The 20965-nt window shown below is 48.4% G+C and overlaps 1 protein-coding gene across 5 annotated transcripts; it reads left to right on the plus strand.

Annotated features, from left to right (window-relative positions):
- Window positions 1-447: 447 nt before the first annotated feature.
- Window positions 448-12578, plus strand: SPINT1 (serine peptidase inhibitor, Kunitz type 1; the record flags this gene model as incomplete). Of its 5 annotated transcripts, XM_080931538.1 has the most annotated exons (10): window positions 448-904; window positions 8464-8591; window positions 8817-8955; window positions 9037-9207; window positions 9352-9378; window positions 9643-9768; window positions 9884-9934; window positions 11395-11565; window positions 11743-11790; window positions 12138-12578. In XM_080931538.1, the coding sequence occupies 10 exons, from the start codon at window positions 448-450 to the stop codon at window positions 12341-12343; spliced, it is 1524 nt and encodes a 507-aa protein (XP_080787664.1). In that variant the 3' UTR covers window positions 12344-12578. The 5 variants fall into 5 exon arrangements, with proteins under 5 accessions (XP_080787664.1, XP_080787663.1, XP_080787665.1 ...); XM_080931537.1 differs by lacking the exon at window positions 9352-9378 and having other exon boundaries at window positions 9037-9255; window positions 9622-9768; XM_080931539.1 differs by lacking the exon at window positions 9352-9378 and having other exon boundaries at window positions 9622-9768.
- Between the last annotated feature and the right edge of the window lie 8387 nt (window positions 12579-20965).

Genomic DNA, 20965 nt, shown 5'->3' on the forward strand with positions numbered 1-20965 from the left:
GCCCCGCGCTCTGACTCAGTTTCACCAGAAACTAGGAAGGGGGGTAGGGGGAGGAGGCAGCCAATCTTCCGCGCATCCAGAGCCGGGCGGAAGCCGGGCGGGATCTTCGGCGGTCCCACCCCGTTCACCTGTGCAGGTTGCCAGGGCGGACGGTAGGCGGAGGCCCAGTGGGCCCCGAGCATGTTTGGCGGACGTCCGCTCTGTGTTGGGGTACGCGAGCTCCCGAGCGGTGCCCTGCCCGACGTCTGCGCTCCGGTCCGAGTGTGCGAGGGCGGATCGACCCGCGTGCGCCTCCTCCTTCCCAGTGCCCCGCGCCCCTTTCCGAGCTGATCAGGTGTGTCTCCTCTGTCTCCTCCCCTCTCAGGTCACCAGCACCCTCGGAACCCAGAGGCCAGCACTGTGAAGGTCACCGTCTTGGGGAGGAGGGCGACGGCCCCTGGGAGCACGATGGCGGGCCGCCGCCTGGCCCAGGCCAGCATCTCTACGGTCGGCGTATGGCTCCTTTGCGCGCTTGGTCTCCAGGGCACTGAGACCGAGCTGCCATCCGCACCCCCTGATCTTCCCGGGGGAACCGCCTGCTTGAGCCGCTTTACCAGCGGGGTGCCCGCATTTGTACTGGACACCGAAGCTTCAGTCAGCAACGGGGCCACCTTCCTGGGTTCCCCGACGGTGCGCCGCGGCTGGGACTGCGTGCGTGCCTGCTGCACCACTCAGAACTGCAACCTGGCGCTGGTGGAGCTGCAGCCAGACGGCGGCGAGGACGCCATCTCTGCCTGCTTCCTCATGAACTGCCTGTACGAGCAGAACTTCGTGTGCAAGTTCGCTCGGAAGGAGGGCTTCATCAACTACCTTACCCAGGAGCTTTACCACTCCTACCGCGAGCTGCGGTCTCGAGGCTTTGGAGGTGAGGAAGGTTGCTGGCCTGAAGGTATAGGCAGGTTATGGAGTCTTGGTGAAGACAGCAACAAAAAGGAGTTAAGGAGGAGAGCCCGTGGTCGACTGCCTTTGAAGTAGATAGTATTTAGTAAACAAAGGGAATGGGAGGGCTTTCTTAGGGTCCAGGTTCTGGCCCCTGAAGTAAGATGTTCAGTGTTGATTATAGATGGACTGAAGGCCTAGCCCAGACTGTTCCTGTAAGAGAAGTTCACTACTCTGTCCCTGATAGGCCAAGTCAGGGAATGTTGATGCGACCAAAGTGACTAGAAAGGCACCCTGGCCAAGCCTTGCCCTAGGCTGTTAGAGGCCTTGACAAAATGAGTCTGGCCATGGTCTCCTCCCATGGCTGGATAAGGGACAGGTTAGTGTCTCTGCCCTGGGAATAGATTGGACTTTCCCAGGTGGACCAATGATACAGCCAGGCCCCAGACAATACAGGACAGACCCAGGCAAAAGTTTTCCTGAGGGAGAGGGACTGTGTTGTAGGTCCAGTCTCCTAGAAGCAATCTGATGAGGGGTGAGCAGGGCTGCTGGGGTGAGTAAACCTGTTGGTATGTGTAGGTGAGGGTGTCAGCTGCCCAAGCAGGTGTGTGTGCCTGTCCCACGTGAGCCAAGTAGGGTTGTACCTGCTTAGGATATGGTAGGCCTGGCTGTCTCTTCACCTTGTTTCCTCCCGATGATGGAGGCAAAGTGGGGAACAAGGATCCTCCTCTTTGGTCTTCGGACTGACTGACAGTGGACTGTGAGCAGAGCTGCAGCAGCCCTACGTCGTCCTCTCTGTGGGCCACAGTGATAGCTTCTGCTGGCTCTTCACGTTTTACTCACTGTGCGAGTTCCTGGCTGTCTCCACTCTCTGGGAGAGGGGCCGCTTGTATCTGCTTTTTAGCGTAATAGGGAACTGAGCCCCCTGTGTTAAATTACTTGGGATAGTGGTGCACTCTCTTTAATAACAGCACTTCGGAGGCACGGGCAGGCAAAGGCCAGTCTGGTCTACAGAGTGAGTTCCAGGACATCCAGGGCAACACAGAGAAACCCTGTTAGTTTTTGTTTGTTTGTTTGTTCTTTGTTTTTGTTTGCTTTGTTTTTTTTAAAAAAAAAAAACAAGCAAAAAGAAAGAAAAGGAAAAAATTAGTTTACCCAGGATAATATCCCTAAATGGTAAGCCCAGGTCTCACCTCAGGGGCCTGCTCCAAAAGTCCTATTGTCTTTCATATAGGACCACCTTTCTAGTAGAACCCTAACCCTCGAATGGGTGGTAACCCAGCAGCTAACGGGAACAGGACCGGATAGAACCAGTGCAACAGACACCCATCTCTCCAGGCTTTTTTCTGAACTAGTACCTATCATAGACGATGGGTCTGCTCTTTTCCCCTTGATCTCTGGGGAGACCTGAGGCGGGGATTCTGGAAAGTGGGGGATGCTCTCTGTGGGGTAGGTTGGTCCATGGTGTCTCACTTGGTTACGGTGGAAGCATTAGAGTAGGTGGTGATGACACCTATTGGTTGTGGTGCCTTTTCTGCTCTGACAGGAGTCCTGTCCCCAGCCAGAACCTGGATCTCTGGATCTGGGCCACTTAGTCCTTCCTCTTTCGGAATCCCCCAGAAATGCTCCATTTGGCATGAGATAGGATAGAATGGGGATTTCCTGGACCATTTGAGGAGCTGGGTGGGGCTCAGGTATTGTGTGCACTTCAGGCCATTCTAGGCTGTATCAGGGGTACTTTAGGAGGTCCAAAAGCTGCTTGTCAGTAGCTCCACAAAAGGGGATGTGTCAGGATACCTAAGCTGTTGGTTGATTCCTCTGTTGGTTGGATTACCAGAATGGGTTGCTTTAATCCCTTTTCCCCAGTTTGTGGCTAGGCCAGGCAAGAAGACTCCAGGCTTGTCTTGTCCCTTGTGCCTGTGCTCCCCCACCATGTCCTAGTGGCTTAGGAGGTGGAGCCTACCATTCCCTGGATATATCCTGAGGCCTGGTTTTATTGTGATTCCAGCCCTTTGCTCTCTCCAGGGTAGGAAGAAGGGAGTGGTAGTTAGGGTAGGGCATTTGCCCCTTGGTCTTGGGGCTTGATGAAAGCAGATGTGCGAGTGGTGGAGTGTAGCAGTGGAGGGGGGGAGCTGCTCCTCATTCAAAGTCTGATGCCTGGCTGCCACTTCCACTTAGTGGGGCTGGGCGTTGGGTGGATGTAGCCTGTCCTGCTTTCTCCTCTTCCTGCAGCTGGTTTTGCACAATAAAAACAGGCACCACCTGACCTAGGCTTATCACCCAGGGTCTGGTAAATACAGTAAATACAGTAAACACACTGGCAGCAGTGTTTCCAGGTAACCGCTTTCTGTTCCTCTTTTGCCTTCTTCCCTACCTTTTTGTGTCCTTCATGTTCCCTGCTTTCTCTTTGGCCTTTTTTTTTTCTTTTACCCTGAATCTAACCTTACCTGTTAAGCAAGGTTCCCACAACCAAGCCACATCCCTGTCCCTTTTTGCTAAACTTTGAGATGGGGTCCTACTAGGCTGACATTGAACTAGCTCTGTAGCCCACATAGTTCTTGAACTTAGATCCTTCTGCCTCTCTCTTTCCAGTAATTGGAATTACAGACCTGTGACACTAGGTCCAGCCAACCCTGCCTTCTCCCTGGGTCTGTGAAACCTTGTCTCTCCTGTCTTCTCATCTCTGTGACTCAGCCCCTACAGCTGGCCTTATCTTGTTTCTCTTTGAGCACTCTTACATGCCATATAATCCTCTGTGGAGCCACCCTTGCCATAATTCTACTTGTGGGCTTAATGTATACATTTGTGCGACAGCTCGCCGGTAGCATCTTTTATAATGATGAAGAATTGGAAACAACTTCAGTGTGTGTCAGCATCTGTTAACTGAGCACTGTGATGCTGTTTGAATAACAATAAAACCAGGCTGGCAAGATGGCCAAATGGTTAAAGGTGCTTGCCACCAATTTAATTTGAGTTTGATCTCCAGAGCCCACTTGGTGGAGAGAGGAAACTGACCGCCCATGCCTTGGCATGCTCAGGCCCACAACACATACACAGCATATACATACTAAATAAATGAATGTAAAGTCATAATAATAAGCCCTAAGGCAAGCTTTAGGAAGGAGATGAATTTGAATACCTTCCCTTGGCCTGGCACATCTGTAATCTCAGCACTGGGGAGGCTGAGGCATTCAAGACTGAAAGCCAGCCTGGACTACACAGGCTTACATAGAGACCCTGTCTAAATCAGAGAGAAAGGGAAAAAAAAAAAAAAAAAAAAAACCTGTCTTTTTAGTAGATTCTCTTCTTTCCACCCCCTTTCCCACTCTAGTGAAATCATGCCTTTACACTAAAGAACACTGGAGTTTTTGGTGTGTTGGGTGGTTTGGTTTTACATTTATTTGTGTGGTTATTTGTCAGGGTGTGCTTTCTACTTACAGAGGTTAGAGGATAATGTACAGGAATCTGTTATCTTTTCACTGAGTGGGTCCTGAGAATCAAGCTCAGGTCAGGCTTGGTGACATACCTTCCCCTGTTGAGCCATCTTTCTGACTCAAAGGTGGGCTTTTAGATAGAGTATGAGCAATGGAGACAGACAGCCCTGGGTTCAGATCTCACTTTTAACACTTAAAAACTGAATCATGGCGCAAGAGTTCAGTTCCCAACACTTAGGTTGAATGAAAACCGAGCCATGCCTCTCATGAGTTGATTTTTCTCATCTAGGAAGAGTGAGCTCATAAGCATAGCAGGGTGGTTATGACGGTTAAGTAGTCTCGATGGTAAATATTTTAGGCTTTCTGGGCCATACACCATAGGTGACATATAAATAGGGGCAAGGCTTTTCCCAACTCAGACACACATTTCCCCCCACGGAGCTGTACCTTCTGCCTCAGAGTTTATTTTACCTGAGTTTTACATCTCACAAAAGGTGATCTTCTTTTCCCTGCTTTTTACCCATTTAAAGATAGGACGGGTGGTTAGTCTGAATTCTACACATCCATGCTAACCTGATGCAGCTAGCCCCCACCCACTGCATCCCCAAATTAGCAGCTTTATTAAGTAGTATATCCCCACTACTGTCTCTAGTCCTGGCCTCTCTGAAACACCCACACTCCTTTCCTGCTGAGCCAGTGTGTGTGTGTGTGCGATATGGGTTAGGTTCAGCTTTTCTGTGGACGGTACATACTTCTTTCTTAGTCTGGTTGCTCTTCTGCTTAGCCCTCTGTCTTCCTTCCTCATTCCCAGAGCCTTTCACGAGAAGATGGAAGTGTCTGCCCACAAGTGTTTCTCTAATCTTTCTTTACTTCCCCTGACTGCCCTGTGACTCAGACCTCTTGTGTTACATCACTCCTGAACTTCTTGCCCTTGTCCACCTGCCAGCCTTCTTACTTTATAGAAACTCTTCCAATCCAATGTTTAAATGCTAATGCCCAGGGCAAGGGTACCCTAGGTCGCTCCCACATGATTCCTGGACCTCATGTGCATTACTTAAGTCAAGGACTAGGGTAGCCAGACTCCATAACTCTACTCCGCCGCTTTCTGTCCTTTCTCTTCCTGTATCATTGTTTAATGTTTGACTGTCGCTCCTGGTATATCCAAGCACTCTGACTTCGTGTTCAGAAAGCCTTGAGGTTTGTCTCAGCCTGGCCTCCTTACTGTCCACAGAAGCAGCTCTGCAGATTCCTAATTTCTTTTCACTTTCATTTCTTTTCATTGTCGTTATTACTTTAGTGTGTGTGCATGTGCGGAGTGTGCGTGTGCACACATGTAGTTAGTTAGGTATACATGTGTGCCTGCATGTGGAGGCAGAGGTGGATATCAAGTACATCCCTTAGTTATTCCTTTATTTGTTAATTAATAAATAAAAAAGTATTTGTTGTTTTGCTTTTCGAGACAGCATCTCACTCGTAGCTCAAACTGGCCTCAGACTCAGAGATTCACCTGGCTCTGGAGTGCTGGGGTTAAAGATGCCTGGTTCCCCTCACTTATTGAGGCAGGGTCTCTTTGAGAGACTGCAGCTTACTGATTCTGTGGCCATCAAGCTCCAGAGATCATATTGTCTCCACCTATAGTGTTGGATTACACATGTGGAAAACTAGCAAGCCTCTTTTCACACGAATGCTGATGATTTGAACTCGGAATCTCCTGCTTCCATGGCAGACACCTTACTAACTGAGCCAACTCTTCAGCACAGTTTACAAACACCCCTTGTTCCCCATAATCAAGTAAAAGAACAAAACCAAAATCTGTCTTCCCTTCTGTTGAGAGCTTCCTTTTCCTCTGACGGCCTACTCTGCCGACTTCCATCTCATGTCCCCTCATGATATTGGGTCTTGGCTTTTTAATTCTACATAACCAATGATGGAGGCACATGGGAAATCGAGGTAGTCCATTTCTGTGACTTCAAGTCACCATAGTGGATTCTAGGCCAGCCAGAGATACACAGTGAGACATGACTCAAAAAAAAAAAGTCTATATGTATGAAGGTAGGCTTGTGCACACTGTCAGGACATATTTTTCCTTTTTAGTGTTTTTGGTTTTGAGATAGGATCTTACTATGTAGTGAAGGCTGACATGGAATTCTGTGTAGAAAAACTGGTCTTAATTTCATAATCCTCTTGTCTCAGCCTCTTAAGTGCAAGGATTGAAAATGTGTGCCACTGGGGCCAGCTTTTCTGTTTCTTGGTGTGTGTAGACATCTGTGCATGAAGTGCGTGTGTGGATGCACATATTTGTGTATGGATGTGTGTGTGTGAAGGTCAGAGGATAGTCTCAGGTGTTGTTCCTCAGGTGCTATCCACCTTTTTGTTTTTGTCTGAGAATGGATTTCTCACTGGTCTGGAACTCACCAAGTAGGCTAGGCTGGCCAGCTAGTGAGCCCCAGATATCCTTCTGTCTCTGCCTCCCCAGCCAGCAATGGGATTGTAAGTGCATGACATTTCATCTGGCTTTTTGATGTGAGTTCTGGGAATTGGACTCAAGTCCTTGTGCTTGCAAGGAAATGCTTAGTGATAGAGCATTCTCCCGAGTCTAAAAAAGATTTATTTATTTTATATATAAGTACACTGTGGATGTCGTCAGACACTCCAGAAGAGGGCATCAGATCCCATTACAGATGGTTGTGAGCCACCATGTGGGTGCTGGGAATCGAACTCAGGACCTCTGGAAGAGCAGTTGATGCTCTTTACCGCTGAGCCATCTCTCCAGCCCCATTCTCCCGATTCTTGTTCTGTTTTGCTCCTGCTCCCACGCCAGCTCTGCTCTGGTCTAACCCGAACCCTGATGAGTGAGACTGAGGGCCTTGCCCGTGTGAGTCAGTAGCTCAGCACTTTGCCACTTGGCTTTCTTACAGTGTCAGTTATCCCAGATAATGTTCTAGAAGCCCTTTATCACTTATGCAAAGACTCTCTCCAAATAAAGTCATATTCTTGGCTTCTAGAGGTTCTGTGGGTGGAAGATGGGGGCCATCCAACCCATTTTTAGCAGGAATCCTCTGTGCTTCTCTGACAGGACCCCTGGCTTTCAAGTGAAGGAAGCCTCAGACTGTTAGGTCCAGGAAGGGTGTGGCTCCTGGAAATTCCTTGTACTTGATGGCAGAGGCACGCTGTCCCATGGTTCCTCACCCTGGAGCACCAAGGCCATCTGAGTTGTTTCCCCTAACACTCAGAGGCTGAAGGCCTCTGTCTAGATTCTCAGCATGGTCTAGGCTAGTGAGTGATTTTGTTGTTGTTGTTATGAATGTATCTCTCACCATTGCATGTCTAGTGTACTACTTGATACTACTATGTGCCCCGTGCCATGAAGGCCAGAAGAGGGCATCAGAAAACCTGCAACTATATTTATGGATGGTTCTGAGCTGCTGTGTGGGATAAGAGCAATTGTTCTTAACCACTGAGCCATCTCCTAGGACCATTCTACCCATGAGCACCCATTTGCTTGCTTGTTTGTTTGTTTGTCAAAAGGTAATCTTACACATCCTAGGCTGAGTTCAGTTTTTATGTATTCTAGGACATCCTTCTAATCCTCCCGCCTCTACCTTCGGGGTGCCAGAATTACAGGCATATACAACCACTGTTTGAGTTAGCACTAGGGAGTCTCATCCTGCTGTATGTAAATGCTTAGCAAGCAGTCCGCCAATGGAGCTTCCCCTGTAGCTCCAGAGGAAAGATGACTTTTTATCACACACTTTTTTTGATTGGCTTTAAAAGAAATTGTCAGTTTAACTTTTTTAAGTAGTCAGCAGAAGTACCTGCTTATTGTAGAAAATAAGAACAGACTCATCCCCCCACCCAGTGTACAATCACACAGGTGGATTTTTTTTTTTCCTGAATGAGATTAGATAATCTAGCACATAGTATTCAGTTACTTGCTTAAGACAATCTACTAGTCATAATTGACTGCACAGAGAGCAAGGTCTGGCTTCGTTGAGAGTCCTTTTTGTGCCTATGCAGGCTCCTGAGTCCTAGTTTGGCCACCACCCCTCTTGTTTACCAAGAGAGCCTCCCTCTACCCACTGATGGTTAATTTTACTTCCATTTCTCTCAGGTAACCGGATCCCTCGAATCTGGATGGGCATAGACTTGAAGGTACAGCTGCAGAAACCCCTGGTACTGAGAGACGCAGACAACACAGACTGGCACCTACTGCAAGGTGACAAAGATGTCAGAGTAGAGGTGAGATACTGGGCTGGATCCCTGACCTTCCCTGAAGCCTCCTAGGACTCCTTCAGGGCTGTAGGCCAACCACTGGCTCATTTGGTGTTGGCTAGAGAAGAGAGCAGGATTCATTTGATATCCAGTCTGTGTGCTCTCCCGGGGGAAAGGGGATGGCTGGGAGGACCTGGGGTTGTCGGGGAACATCAGGAAGTGGCCAAGCTTCATGACCAGTGTTGTGTATAGAGAAACCGTCCAGAAGAAGTGGAGCTCTGGGGACTTAAGGAGGGATCCTACCTGTTCCAACTGACAAGAACTGACTCAGACCAGCCAGAGGAAACAGCCAACCTGACTATCACTGTGCTAACTGCCAGGGAGACAGAAGGTGACTGGGAGTGGACTTGAGGTGCCTGGAGCTTCCCTCACTGATAAGCCTCTAGTCCTAACTCACAAGTTCTCCATCTAGATTATTGCCTGGCTTCCTACAAGGTGGGCCGCTGCCGGGGCTCCTTCCCACGCTGGTACTACGACCCCAAGGAACAGATCTGTAAAAGTTTCACTTTTGGAGGTTGCCTGGGCAACAAGAACAACTACCTCCGTGAGGAAGAGTGCATGTTAGCCTGCAAGGATGTGAAAGGTGTGTCTCTGAGGGGCAGCTTTAGGGCTCAGGGCGGGCAGTTTTTCTGTTCAGGGAAGTGGATATGGGGCTTCCTGTCACCTCACCATTGTTAGAGTCTGGCCACACCTATATTATTCCTCTGTTGTTCCCCCCCCCCCCCAGGAATCTCACCTAAAAGGCACCATCCAGGTGGGTTTTACTTCTTTTCTTTCCTTATTTCCTTCCCCTTGTCTTGGTCTTCAGCCCATATGATGACCGTACCCCTGTCAAACCTGCTTTTGCTCAGCTCCCAGCGCCCCAGTAGAATACAAACAGCTTCCTGTCAGGATCTGCCCAGTTTACAGATAGGAGGAGCTAGGGTTGGTGAACATGGGCTCCTGGTGGGGAGGCCCAGTAGGTGATGGTCCCCTTGGCGCATGCTCTGTGCCTGAGCTTCACCTCATCCCCATCCAGTGTGTTCTGGTAGCTGCCATGCCTCCCAGTTCCGATGTAGCAATGGCTGCTGTATCGATGGCTTCCTGGAGTGTGATGACACACCAGACTGCCCTGATGGCTCTGACGAGGCCACCTGTGAGAAGTGTGAGCTGGGGACGAGGAGATAGGGCGGGGCGGGTGGGGAGGTCCTAAGAGCTCTCCTTTATGCTTCTGGGTTCCCCCATGGTTGGCCCTAGCCTCTGCCCTCTCATCTCTGCAGACACCAGCGGCTTTGATGAGCTTCAGAGTATCCACTTCCTCAGTGACAAAGGTGAGAGTCTCCCTGCTCCTCTGTGTCAGAACAGGTTCTGGCACTTCTGTCCCCACTCCATCCAGCTGACAGTGTCCCAGGGGTTTGCTCTGTGTACCGGCTGTGGACACCCAGAGGCAGGGCCTTCTGAGACAGGGCCTACTGAGCTTTCTTAGCTCACTTTCCGTACACCACTAGTCACTCGTCATCTGATTATTCCCATTACTGTAGACTCGTTAAGCATATCACTAAGTCATATGTGTTTAGGAAATTTCATAGTGCTGTCATACATGGAAAGCCAGCATGGCTTGACACACTGAAAGCCACACACCTAGCATTGCAAGGAAGTGTGCTTGTGTTCCACCACCCCTGGGGCGTGAGGGAAAACAAACAACTACCCTTTATGCAAATGTAACATGTACTGAAAATACAGATAATGGCCTAGTGATGGTGGCTTATGCCAGGAAGATCAGAAGTTCAAGGTCAGCTTCTGCCAAACAGCATTCAGAACTAGCCTGCGATACAGTGAGATTCTCTATCAAAGAAAAAATTGGCTAGGCATGGCAGCGCATACCTTTAATCCCAGGCAGATGCAGGCAGATCTCTTGAGTTCTATACCAGTCTTGTCTATAATGTGAGTTCCAGGACAGTTAAGCCCAGTGGTTGTCAACCTTCCTATGGCTACAACCGTTTTTTCATTGTGATTTTCATTGCTACTTCATAGCTAATTTTGCTACTCTTATGAATCATAATGTAAACATCTGTTTTCCAGTGGTTTTAGGGGAAAGGTCATTTCTAGGGGTTGAGAACCTCTGCTTAAGCTAGATACTCTTTCATGCCTAATGCCCAGCCCTTTTGTTAAAAGTTCAACTCACTGGGTGGTAGGAGTCAGAGACCTTGACACAGAAAAGTTAGATTGAAAAAGAAAACTGTGGGGCCAACAAAGGCACTTGCTACTAAATCTCATGCCCTGAGTTTGATCCTTGGAATCCATCCTGTTGAAAGGCCACCCTAGTGCGAGTCCTCTGACCTCCGTGCGCACATGCACATAAGTAAATAAATAATGTCACCAATCTTATCTTTAAAAGTAGAGTCTAGGGCTGGAGAGATGGCTCAGTGGCTAAGAGCACTGATTGATCTTCCAGAGGTCCTGAGTTCAATTCCCAGCAACCATATGGTGGCTCACAACCATCTGTAATGGGATCTGATGCCCTCTTCGGGTGTGTCTGAAATTGTGTGCCCACATACATTAAATAAATAAATAAGCCTTTAAAAAAATAAATAAATAAAGTAGAGTCTAAGTAGCAGTTCTCTTGGTGTTTGAGATCTTTATCCAGTTTGTCTATCCTGCCTTTAGTGAAGCCACATCTGCCCTCAGCCTGGTGCAGGGGGTGCTGAGCTATAGTCGTGTGGGGTCTGAAGGGTGGCAGCAGGGTGGCTCCTTGGACTCACTTGCCCCTTTGCATGCTCCCTTACCACAGGGTACTGTGCAGAGCTGCCAGACACTGGGTTTTGCAAGGAGAACATCCCACGCTGGTATTACAACCCATTCAGTGAACGCTGTGCCCGCTTCACCTATGGTGGTTGCTACGGGAACAAGAACAACTTTGAGGAGGAACAGCAGTGTCTTGAGTCCTGTCGTGGCGTCTCCAGTGAGCAGAGTGGCAGTGGTGGGGTGAAGAGGAAGATTTGCCTAGGCTGGGGCTAGTCCCTCCTCTATAAGTGACTTTGATGGCTGTGGGAGAGGGTAGCAGGGGGCTGTGACACTGGAACAGCTAAGTCTAAGGACTTAACCTAATGCCGACTGGTTTTTCTATGTCACTTTGCAGAGAAGGATGTGTTTGGACTTCGGAGGGAAAGCTCCATTTCCAATGTAGGTAAGCCTAGTCTTCCCTGTCACCGGCGTGGATACGTAGGTGTTGATTTAGGACCTGGCAACATGTGATGTGAATGCCCAGCCATGCTGAGAGGATCCTAAGGTTCCCCAGAGTGCACCACTGAGTAGTGAGGCCTGACATAGGTAAAGGGGGGAACAGTGAATTGCCTGCCAATTGTCAGGTGTCAGAGCCCCTCTGGGCTTTTGGAAGTCTGGAGGTCTGAGTTGGGTGTTCATCTGCGTCTACACATGACACCCATGGATTTTTGTCCATTCCGTAGAGTGAGGGTGGTGGGTGTCAGACCAGGCAGGCTTTAGGAGCACCTCATTCTGCCGTTCTTCTCCCAGGCTCCTCGGAGATAGTCATTGCTGTATTGCTGGTCATCTGCATCATAGTGGTCTTGGCCATCTTGGGCTACTGTTTCCTCAAGGACCAAAGAAAGGACTTCCACAGTCCCCTGCACCACCCACCTCCCACACCAGCCAGCTCCACCGTTTCCACCACGGAGGAAACGGAGCACCTGGTCTATAATCACACAACCCAGCCTCTCTGAGCCTGGGACTCTTACCAGTCTCACCGGGTCCTTCTTGCCAAGACAGAAGCGAGGACCTGGGAAAACTTGAGGACCAGACTCTTCCTACCTCTTTCCTGGGCATACTCACTCTGTCTCAGACTCTTGGAGGAGTCTCGGCTGCACTCAGGCCGGTTCTGGAGAAGGCCCAAGAGTCTAGGAGGAGCAATAACCTTGATCCAGGAACGCTGTACATAGAAGGACCTGCTTATCCAGGAGCCAGAGGAAGTTGGTGTTTTGTGTCTTGTTCAAAGCTGTCCATCCCCATCCAATGAGGACCTTGAGTGGTGTCAGGCCAGAAGCCACACAGCGCCTTCCACAACTGTCCCTCCACTCTGCACAGGCCAACACTGAAGGATGTGTCTTTGTAGTTTGTGCTGTAAATGATTTCTTTTGGGGCCCCAGGGTCATAGCTCAGGGTAGAGCATGTATGGTCACCCTCAGTGCTCTACGTAGCACCACAAATTACATTAAAGTAGAAAATAAAGTGTTGTGTTTTGTTAGCTCCTGCTGTAGGTCCCCCACCTCCCTTGTCTTAGTTCCCAGTGCTGACATAAAACTTGCCTGTGTGCTCGGCAGGGACTGTACCACTGAGCTATCTCTTCAGCCCTGTCTTGTGGGGTTGCTGAGGGGGGAGATTGAACTCCTGTCCAACCGGTTCCACCTTTAGCCACCCTGTCCAGCAGGTTTTCCCCGCCTCTCCTGAAACTGCCCTGGCTCCTGGGGTGGAGAAAAGTGTCACCTTTGACCACTGGAGTGGAGGGTCATGGGGGTGTTGGCCTTGCCGTGCAGGGTTTCTCTTGTAGCCAACACCACACCTATGCAGGTGGGGGAGGTACAGTCTGTTCGGGGGCTTGAACCCTGGCAGTCACTTCTGTCACCAGACATAGGCCTTCCTTGCCTATCTGAGAGCCTGCTGCTGAACTGCAGGAATGTAGCCCCTCCTCAGGCTCCAGGCTCTTCTCTAGTGGCCGTTAGTGGAGGCCCATCACTCCAGTCACCGCCCCCCCAGGGCTCAGGCCACTTGGAGGTGCCAGAGAGTCAAACTTGAGGAGATTGCAAAGATGGCCCGTGTGCCATGCACTTCCAGTCCATACACATTTAACGCTGTCAGGGAAGATGCTGCTCAGATGCCTTCCGTGACACCGGTTTGCTCAGAGCACTGCCCTGTTGACGGCACTCAGACCAGGAGGTTGATAACAAAGCTGGAATAACCCCAGTTCTGAGGCTCATGTGGTAAGAATGGATCTGAACCCTGGTAGTGTGGCCCAAAAGTCCCATGTTCCAGGAAAGGTTAGGGACTAGAAGGCAAGCTTGCCGGCTGTGCACACCTTCCTGCCCACCCTGCTAGTTTGTCTCTGGTGCCTGTTTCTATACCTGCTGTGCTGTGTTGAACACCTTTTCCTCACCACTCAGTTAAGCTCAGAGCCTTCAAGCGCTGGCCCAGGTAGCTGGCACGCCCTGCTCCACACCCTGGGTTTGCCAACGGGACCCTGAGCACATGGCATCCTTTCTTTTGTTTGTGTATCCGTCTCCCTGCTAGGTTGTGAGCTGAAGTCACAGGTGCATCTGAGTCATCCCCGACTCTAGCATGCCATGTTCCTTCTGTGACCTCTGTTAATGGTAGTTACCAGCGAGGGTGGGTACACGGCAGGGGTGGAGTTTGTTTCTTTTGTCTCATTTCACAGGGCATGGCATTTTCTCACTTAACTCTATTCCTGCAGCCATTTAGCCACACTGAAGCTCAAAATAGACATCTTCTCTTGACTATAAAGTACAGGCTGGCATGATTAACAATTCAAAGACTATCCAGTTTCTAAGACAGGTGATCAACACAGCAGGCCTAGTAAGTGTTAGACTGAACCGAGCAACCTGTCTTGGAGTGGTATATGTATGTGCTTAGCAGGCCAAAAAAAAAAAAAAAAAAAACTTTATTAACCATCCTGCTGTGGCTGGCTAGAGGAGGTGGATTCTCGCAGCAGCCACTAGGGGGCGCACTTACCATTTGCTCCTCAAACCTCCTTATCTTTGGATCTCTGCTCTCGGTTTCATCCCCACCTGAATAATGCTTTGTCATGCCTTCCTGATTCCCTGCTTGGCACCGGCAGAGCCAAAGACCCTTTGCCCCCTGCAGGACTTGTCTCCAAAAACTTAACAAGTTTGTTAAGTCTTAAGCTCGCTGTGACTCTCAGGTGAACCATGGCTGTGCCCCGTGTCTGCCCTCGAATGTTTGGAAATCCTTAGAGCAGGGTCTGGGGCATAGCCCGGTGCGCCCCTTACCAGGTTCAGTTGTGTATATGAAGTACTCAGCAAAGTGCAGTTGTAAAAAGGCTGTTGGAGCTGTGAAGATTCAGAAGGTTGAGCGGCTGGAGACCGCTCGGGTGTGGAGCGGTGCTCAGCACGCATAGCCCTGGATTCAGTTCCCAACACTGGGGAAGAAAAAGAGAAAGTAGGTCAGTGAGATGGGTGAGCAGGTAAAAGTGATATTTCCACAAGTCTAATGACCTGGGGCGTTACAGCAAAGTTGAAGAGCCAGGCATGGTGGCACACTGACTCCCAGCACTTGGGAATCGGACAGCTGTCTGGTCTACATTGTGAGTTCTGGGTCAAACAGGCTTATACAGTGAGACCCTGACTCGGGGAATTAAATGAGTAAATAAGTGGAAATAAATAAGTAAATAAAATTAAATACTGAAGGTAGTCCTCATCTCCCTGAACTCCTTGACATGCTTACGTCACACATACAATAATAAGATAATGTTATGATTTCTTTGTATTTATGTGTAGGTGTATATGTACATGGGAATATGTGAAAGCGGAAGGCATTGAAAATCCTGATACTGGAATTACAGGCTATTGTGAGCTGCCTGACATGCTAGGAATTGAACTTGGGTCCTCCTGAAGACCAGCAAGTGCACTAGCCTCAGACCCAGTGGTTAGCCCCATTTAAAAAAAAAAAAAAAAAAGGTTGGATATGTGCTTAATCCTGGCACTTAGGAATCAAAGGCAGATCTCTATGAGTCAGCCAGCCTGGTCTACATAGTAAGTTCCTGGTCAGCCAGTGAGATTTGTCTCAAATTAAAAAATTAAAAAGCAGGGAGTAGAGGGAGATTTCAGTATGTCTCTGGGTAAATTGCACTTGCCTGAGCTCAGTCCCCAGGACTCACACAGTGAAAGGAGAGAAACAGCTCCTGGGTCATGTCACTTGTACCTGGGCATGCACACACACAAACACACACACACAATCCCCCCCCTCAATAAACTTATGTAATATAACATTTTAACTTTAAAAATATGACAGAGGCTGGAGAGATGGCTCAGCAGTTAAGAGCACTTGCTGCTCTTGCAGAGGACCAGAGTTTGGTTCCCAGCACTGGGCAGATCACAACCACTTGGTTTGTAACTCCAGCTTCAGGAATTCTGCTCTTGCATGCACACAATTCAACTGCATGTAGATGTACACTCAACTGCACATACACACACACACACACACTTTAGGTTTTTTTTTGTTTTTTTTTTTTTTTTTTTATCGATTAGCCTGGGGGCTGGGCAGTGGTGGCACACACCTTTAATTCCAGCACTCAGGAGGCAGAGGCCCGCAGACATCTAAGTTCAAGGCCAGCCTGATCTACAGAATGAGTTCCGGGATAGCCAGGGCTATACACCGAAACCCTGTCTTAAAAATAAAGATTACCCTGGGGATGAAATAGAAAGGCTCTTGTCTCCAAAAAGGAAAATTAAGCCAAGAAATGGCTTCAGAAAATAGGTTTTAAGTAGAAGAGTGAAGATTCTAAAGAAATGTTTGGGTTTAATGTATGCATGCAAGTGCGTCCACTTTCTCATTTGAGATCAGGTCCCTCACTGACCCAGAACTCACCAATTAGGCTGAGTTGGCAGGTCAGTGATTACCCAGAATTCCACCTGTCTCTGTCCCTCCTGGTGCTAGGAATACAAGGGAGCACCACCGTGTGTGGCCTTCTTACATAGGTTCTTGGGATTGGGTTTCATTCCTTGGGCTTGTTTGGCAAGCACTTTACAGCCGGAGCTGTTTCTCCTCCAGCCTTGCTTTGGTTTCCCTAAGGCGGGGTCTCATTCTGAAACACGGGGCTGGGGTGGTGATGCATGCTTGTAATTCCAGTACCAGAGAGGCTGAGATTGGTGGGTTTCTGTGAGTTTGAGACAGGCCTACTTTACATAGTGAGTTCCAGGACAGCCAGAGCTACATAACAGAAGAGTCCACCCCCCAACATAATATTTTTATAGATTATTTGGGAATTTCAATATCATGTACCCTGATCACATTCACTTCCAAGTTCTGCCAGATCTTCTCCCTAATCCTTGTGACCCACCCTACAAATGATGAAGAAGAAAAGAGTTCACTTTGTGTTGCCCACCTGCACCCTGCCAAAGCCATCAGCTGTGAAATACACTTCAGCATCCGTATCACAACTTTTAAGAGTGAAAAAGCTGTGGGCTGGAGAGATGGCTCAGTGGTTAAGAGCACCGACTACTCTTCAGAGGTCCTGAGTTCAAATCCCAGCAACCACATGGTGGCTCACAACCATCTACAATGAGATGCCCTCTTCTGTGTGTCTGAAGATAGCTACAGAGTACTTACATATAATAAATAAGTAAATCTTAAAAAAAAATAAAGAGTGAAAGAGCCTGTCTTTAGGAAGAAAGGAAAGAAGGACAGATAGACCACTCTGGGATACAGAAGGAGTTCAAACCCAACCTGATAACTAACAAGGGACAGAAAATAGATATAGCCCAGTGGGAAGCACCTGCCTAGCATGTTCAAGATTCAACCTCCAGTTCTACAATGAATGAATTAATCAATCAATCAATTAACGATAAATAATGTGCTTGTTTGTTTTTGTAGAGTTATATAAACCAGAGTCACCCAGAAAAGGAAATCTCAGCTCAGGGACTGTTTCCATCAATGTGGACTCTTGACATGTCTGTGGGGCATTTTCTTGATGAATGATGGGCGGGGGAGGGCTCAGCCCACTCTGGGCTCGGCATCCCTGGGTAGGTGCCTGGGGCAAATAAGGAAAGCTGTGACCGAGATGTCTAAGTTGATTTTTATCCTGTCACCAGATCACAGTAACAGAAAGCGAACCAGGACAAATGCTGACTGTGATATGCTGCAACACAGATGAAATCTGAGATTAGGATAAGTGAAAAAAACAAGGTTTTTCAAAAAGGCATATTGTATGACTCCAATTATATGAGGCAACTTAGAGTATTCAAAATCACAGAGATGTAGTGTACAACTGTGCTTTTAAGAGAAGGTGGGGAGAAATTTAATGGGTATACTATTTCAGTCTTGTGAGGTGAAAAGAATTCTAGGAACGGATAATGGTGATTGCAAAATGGTGTGATTGCACTTAACGCTCCAAACTAGACCCTTAAGGAAAATTAAAGCCGGGCACCGAGGTGCACTCCAAAGTCTCAGCACTCAGGAGATAAAAGCAGAGAGATTGTGAATGTGAGAGCAGCCTGGGCTACACTTAAAGATCCTTCCTTGATAAACAACGCCTTATGCCATTTGAATTTTACCACAATAAAAACAGTTGGAAAGGTGAGCAGGTGCATTTGAATGTGTGCGTGTACACGAACATTGTGTGTGCATGGGTGTGTGTTGGGATGGGAGGTCCCAAGTATAACAAAATCTCAGAAGATCGGTAGACAGGGGCCCCGCTGCTGAGTACTTGGGGATTGCGCAGGGACAGGGGAGAGCCAGGCTCTAAGGGGTAGATAGAGGCCACATCACAGGAGGCCACGCCACCAGGAGAATCAGAGGGAAGAGACAAAACTGAGTCAGTTGGTCAAGATAACCTGTGCAAAGGGCACAGTGTGCTGTGAGGACTAGCGGAGGTTACCCACTGGCAGCCTGCAATCGTACCCTGTCCCCAAACAGTCAAGTTCTTTACAAAGCTGCCCATGACTCAGGAAACTTTATTAAATGCATATGCACATCCATTTCTCACTTCCTGGGGGAACTGTCAGTCCAAAGCTTAAACATTCAACTTTGGATCATCTTCGGCTCCAGAAGTTATTGGTCCTAGAAGTCCAAACAAACAATGACAAAACAGTGTTGTCTGGTGTGGCAGTGTGACACTGTGATCTCAGTGCCTAGGAGGTGTAAGATGAAGGAACAGAAGTTCAAGGTTAGCCTCAGCTACTTTGCACATTTGAGGTCAGCCCAGGCTAAGTGAGACCCTGTCTGAAAAAACTAACTAAATAAAACAATTAAAAATTAAAACCTTGTTATTTGCCCCCAAACCAGTCTTACCATCTGAGCAAAAGCCCTGAACAAGGACTGGTTTTGCCCTGTTGAACAAGACCATTCCTCACCCAAGCACCAAGACTAGGGCCCAAGAAGGTATATTCCCCAGGGAAGGCTTGTCAGGAGCCACGCCTGGCAAGCTTGAACCCAGAAGTCCTGACTCTCACCCAGTGAGTCTGTGATCTGCTCTGGCCACAGGCTTTGAGAACTCTCACCTTCTCCTGTGGCAGCCCTGGAGGTGGGGGAGATTGCATCAGTGGAGCCCAGAACCAGAAAGACCAAAGAAGGACCAGGAAAGAAAGTGGCTCGTTGTCATGGAGTTTTTAAAAAGCAAACAGAAAACCTGAAAAACTGTTTACTCAAATGTTCACAAATTACCTCTCACCAACAAAATGATAGATGGTGTTGGCTCCGCCTCCTCAGTCACTCTGCATTTTGTTACTTTCTTCTTTGTTTTGTTCTTTTGGTTTTTTGAGACAGAGTTTTGCTGTGTAACCTTGGCTGTAGACCAGGCTGGCCTCAAACTCAGAATTCTGCCTACCTCTGCCTCCTGAATGCTGGGATTAAAAGTATACACACACACACACACACACACACACACACACACACAAGCTTTTTTCTTTTATATATGTGTGTGTGTGTGTGTGTGTGTGTGTGTGTGTTTTGCCTGCACATATATCAGTGCACCACTTACATGCCTGGTGGTCTCTGAGGCCAGAGAGTGCATTAGATCCTCAGGAACTGGGGTTACAGACAGCTGTGAGTTAACTGGGTTCTGGGAATGGAACCCAGGTCCTCTGGAAAAGCAGCCAGAGCTTTTAACCACTGGGCCGTCTCTGCAGTTCCTGTTATTATCTGAGATAGGGTCTTACCCAGGGTTGGCCTGGAACTAGCTCTACAGACAAGGTGGCCCTTGAACTCAGAGACATCTGCCTGCCTGGGTTATGTGAGGGTGGAATCATGTTTTTTTGTTTTTGTTTTTTTTTAAATTAAAAGTAGAGTTCCCAGGGGTTTGCAACCCCGCAGGAAGAACAATATCAACCAACTAACCCCCCCCCCCCCCAGAGCTCCCAGGGTCTAAAACATCAACCAATAAGTACACATGGAAGGACCCATAGCTCCAGCCGCATATGTAGCAGAGGATGGGATTGTCTGGCATCACTAGAAGGAGAAGCCCTTGATCCTGTAAAGGCTTGTTTCCCCAGTGTAGAGGAATGCCAGGGCGATGAGGTGGGAGTGGGTGGACGGGAGTGGGTAGGTGGGAGAGGGAACATCTTCGTAGAAGCAGGGGAGGGTGAAGGGGAAGGGGGAAAGGAAATAACCTTTGAAATGTAAATAATACAATATCCGATTTTAAAAAATGAAAAAAGATGGTACCAATAAAAGAAAAAGTAGAGTTCCCCTGGCTTGATTCCCATACTCCAGCAGTCTTCCCCACCTCAGCCTCCCGAGTAACTGGTACTATAGTATCAGTGCACGTGCGTCACTGTACCTGGACTCAGCAGGCATTCTCAAAACCATCTACAAAAAACAGCTATTACTCTTGTGGGACGGGAGGAGTGAGACAGGGTCTCATGTAGCTCAGGCTGGCGTAAATCTTACTACATAGCTGAGTCTGGCCTGGAATCCTGATCCTCCTGTATCTCTATCTTCCAAGCATTTGGATTACAGACATACACCACTAGACCTGACTAAAATCTATTACTTTTGTAATAAGCAAAAGGGTTCAGATAGAAAAGAAACAGATCATCAAACAATGACCTCTCCTTTGGGGTAGAAAACGTAGAAATAGAAAAGAACCCAGAGTTGGATCTAATGACATAAGCCTGTAATTCCAGTTACTTAGGAGGCTGAGTCGAGCTCTAGGCCAGCCTGAGCAACAGAAGGGATGGCTGAGCTGCACTGTTGGAGGCCCAGGGAAAGGGACACTTCAAGAATTTACTCTGGGCTGGGCAGAGGGACCATGTAAGTCCTAAGAGCATTGAGATCTGCAGTCCTGGGAACTTGGCGATGTGGCAGTGCCACCGACAGAAATGAACGGGGTGGGGGCAATTTCAGGAGAAGCAGACAGAGAGCACAGGCCACAGTCGGCAGATGGAGGTGTGCTTCTTGGATCTTAGTATCAGTTGTTTATTTACTTGTGCCTGGCCTTACAGGGGAATGATTCAAGGATGCTTAACAGGGTCTGTAAATTATGAAATAGCATGGTAGGGAGTAGAAACAAAAACAAAACAAAGCAAGGGTGTAAAACAGAGGTCAGGAGTGAGGCAAAACCACCCCAGTCTGTGTCTCGGCCTCATGGAGAAGCTCTG

The sequence above is a fragment of the Micromys minutus genome, assembly GCF_963924665.1.
Source record: "Micromys minutus genome assembly, chromosome: 17".
NCBI classification, from domain to species: domain Eukaryota; kingdom Metazoa; phylum Chordata; class Mammalia; order Rodentia; family Muridae; genus Micromys; species Micromys minutus.